The sequence below is a fragment of the Dipodomys ordii genome, unplaced genomic scaffold (genome assembly GCF_000151885.1).
Source record: "Dipodomys ordii isolate 6190 unplaced genomic scaffold, Dord_2.0 Scaffold29, whole genome shotgun sequence".
Lineage (NCBI taxonomy): Eukaryota > Metazoa > Chordata > Mammalia > Rodentia > Heteromyidae > Dipodomys > Dipodomys ordii.
The window spans coordinates 2,949,691-2,952,444 of record NW_012267245.1 but is presented as its reverse complement, the minus strand read 5'-3'; the positions used below and the strand labels follow the sequence as shown (position 1 = coordinate 2,952,444).

General features: G+C 56.7%; 1 protein-coding gene across 1 annotated transcript in view; it reads left to right on the top strand.

Moving 5' to 3' along the window:
• Positions 1-2,754, top strand: part of Hk3 (hexokinase 3 (white cell)) — a 16,703-nt gene that overhangs the window by 13,154 nt on the left and 795 nt on the right. The window contains exons 16-18 of the mRNA XM_013016030.1: positions 1,378-1,561; positions 1,638-1,793; positions 2,196-2,429. Coding sequence (XP_012871484.1) covers positions 1,378-1,561; positions 1,638-1,793; positions 2,196-2,429 — 574 coding nt within the window. The remainder of the gene's footprint in view (positions 1-1,377; positions 1,562-1,637; positions 1,794-2,195; positions 2,430-2,754) is intronic.

Sequence of the window (2,754 nt, the reverse complement as noted above, 5' to 3'; positions counted from 1 at the left end):
GGGGGGGGGGGGGGGGGGGGGGGAGAGCTTCGTCTAGCTCAGCTACCGACTCACAGCCATGGAGTCTTTCTGAGCCTCAGTTTACCCATCTGGTGAATGCATCTCTGTGGTGGAATCCCAGGGTAATGCTAGCTTGGTTGTTTTTACCTACGTGGCAAATCACGAGAGCCTCAACTTCCCCATCTTAGATACAAGGAGTAGCCATGCCTGTCCCCGGGTCCCTAGGGCAGGGTGGACAAAGCAAGGCGTGGTGCCAGGCTGCTGGCGCATCACAGGGTTTGAAATTGGGGGTGGAGCAATGCCATTTGAGGGTCCTTCAGCCAGTCTAAGATTCGAAGTCTTTATTAAGCCTGTACTCTGGGGCCAGCTGGCAGCTGGAGGAAGGGACAGGAAGGCACAAGAGAGAAGGGGAGGGGCTGGATGGATCTTGGGGATAAGGGGAGGGAGAGGAGGGGGGCGGCCCTTAAGGGAGCTGAGTCTGAGCTGGGTGCTGGTGTTCACGCCTGTCATCCTAGCTCTTTAGGAGGCTGAAATCTGAGGACTGAGGTTTGAAGCCAGGCTGGGCAGACAAAACTGTGAGATCCTTATAACCAGTTAACCAGCAAAGAGCAGAAGTGGAGCTGAGGCTCCAAGAGGTAGAGTTAACAGAGAGAGAGAGAGAGAGAGAGAGAGAGACAGAGACAGACAGACAGAGAGAGAGACAGAGACAGAGACAGAGACAGACAGACAGAGACAGAATGACAGAATGACAGAGAGACAGAACTGACTTTGACTCCACATGTAGGCCAAAATTTGAAACAGAAGCCCTGAAGGACAGGGTTTAGCGAGACTAAATAAGGCTTCTACACATCTCAAACCTGAGTTTAGTGGTCTAGGTACATGGCAGCCTTCCAGGGACAAGAATTTCTTGAACCTAGGGCCTGGCATAGGTAGGTGTGTAGATAAACTATAGGATGGAGGAATTTCAGGTGGTATGGGTGGGGGTGGGCAGCCTGCCAAGAAGAGCTATGTACAGGGGAAAGGAGAAAATACATTTTATTGTGAGTTTTTCTTTTCTTTCTGGGGCTAGTACTAGCTCTTGGACTCAGGGCCTTAACTTTTCAGTCAAAGCCGGTGCTTTACCACTTGGGCCACAGCTCCACTTCTGCCTTTTTGGTGGTTAATCAGGGATAAGAGTCTCATGGACTTTCCCCGCCTAGGCTGGCTTTGAACTTCGATCCTCAGATCTCAGCCTCCTGAGTAACTAGGATGACAGGCGTGAGCCACCGGTGCCTGGCAACAGAGGCGGGGTTTTTATCATTCTGGTGGGGGAAGCGCTTGGGAGAGGGCGTTGTCTGCATCAGCAAATGGCCTCCACCCCATCTGGCCTTTCTGTAGGGACGGGAACAAATGCTTGCTATATGGAAGAGCTCCAGAACGTTCCAGGCGTGCCTGGGGATCAAGGCCGCATGTGTATCAATATGGAGTGGGGTGCCTTTGGGGACGACGGTTCACTGGGCACGCTTGGCACTTGTTTTGACGAGAGCGTGGACCAGGCATCCATCAATCCCGGCAAGCAGAGGTGTTTGGGGGAGCCGGGCAGGGGTGGTGGGCACTGGGGACCTGACTTGTGTCGAGACTCATAGGCACCCATACAGGTTTGAGAAGATGATCAGCGGGATGTACCTAGGAGAGATCGTCCGCCATATTCTCTTGCATTTGACCAGCCTCGGAGTTCTCTTCCGGGGTCAGGTGACCCAGCGCCTTCAGACCAGAGACATCTTCAAGACCAAGTTTCTGTCTGAGATCGAAAGGTACCCCAAGGCTTCACTGAAAAGGAGTCCATCTGTCCGCTGTATGAGGCCTGTAGATGGAGGGGGGGGTACCCATTCTGGAAGGTAAATGGGGGGGGTAGATCACCCTGTCATCCTAGCTACTCAGGAGGCTAGGATCCTAGGATGGCGGTTCAAAGCCAGCCCCAGCAGGAAAAGTCTGTGAGACTCTGATCTCCCACGAAAAAGCCAGAAGTGGAGCTGTGGCTCAAGTGGTAGAGCGCTAGCCTTGAGTGAAAAAAAACACAAAAGGACAGACCCCGGGCCCTGGGTTCAAGTTCCAGTGCTGGCCCCAACAAAGCAAAACAGAACTAGATGTGTGGAGAGGAAGTGAGCGCATGCCCGGACCCACACCTCTGTATTCTCTTCCTTCCTGGCCCGCAGCGACAGCCTGGCCCTGCGGCAGGTCCGAGCCATCCTGGAGGCCCTGGGCCTGCCCCTAACGTCTGACGATGCTCTGATGGTCCTGGAGGTGTGCCAGGCGGTGTCCCGCAGGGCTGCCCAACTCTGCGGGGCGGGGGTGGCTGCTGTGGTGGAGAAGATCCGGGAGAACCGGGGCCTGGACGAGCTGGCCGTGTCTGTGGGGGTGGACGGGACCCTCTACAAGCTGCATCCGCAGTGAGTTCTGCCCGTGGGCCCCGGGGGGCGGGATCGGGCCCTGGAGGCGTGGCCGAGGCTCAGGAGGTGTGGCCAGAGCCTGGAAGGCGTGTCAGGAGCCAGGGAGGTGTGGCCAAGGCCCAGGAGGCGTGGCCATCTGTGAAGCCCGGCTAATCAGGGGCCCTGGAGGCGTGACCAGAGCCCAGAAGGCGTGGTGGGAGCCAGGGAGGTGTGGCCAAGGCCCAAGAGGCGTGGCCATCTGTGAAGCCTGGCTAATCAGGGGCCCTGGAGGCGTGACCAGAGCCCAGAAGGCGTGGCGGGAGCCAGGGAGGTGTGGCCAAGGCCC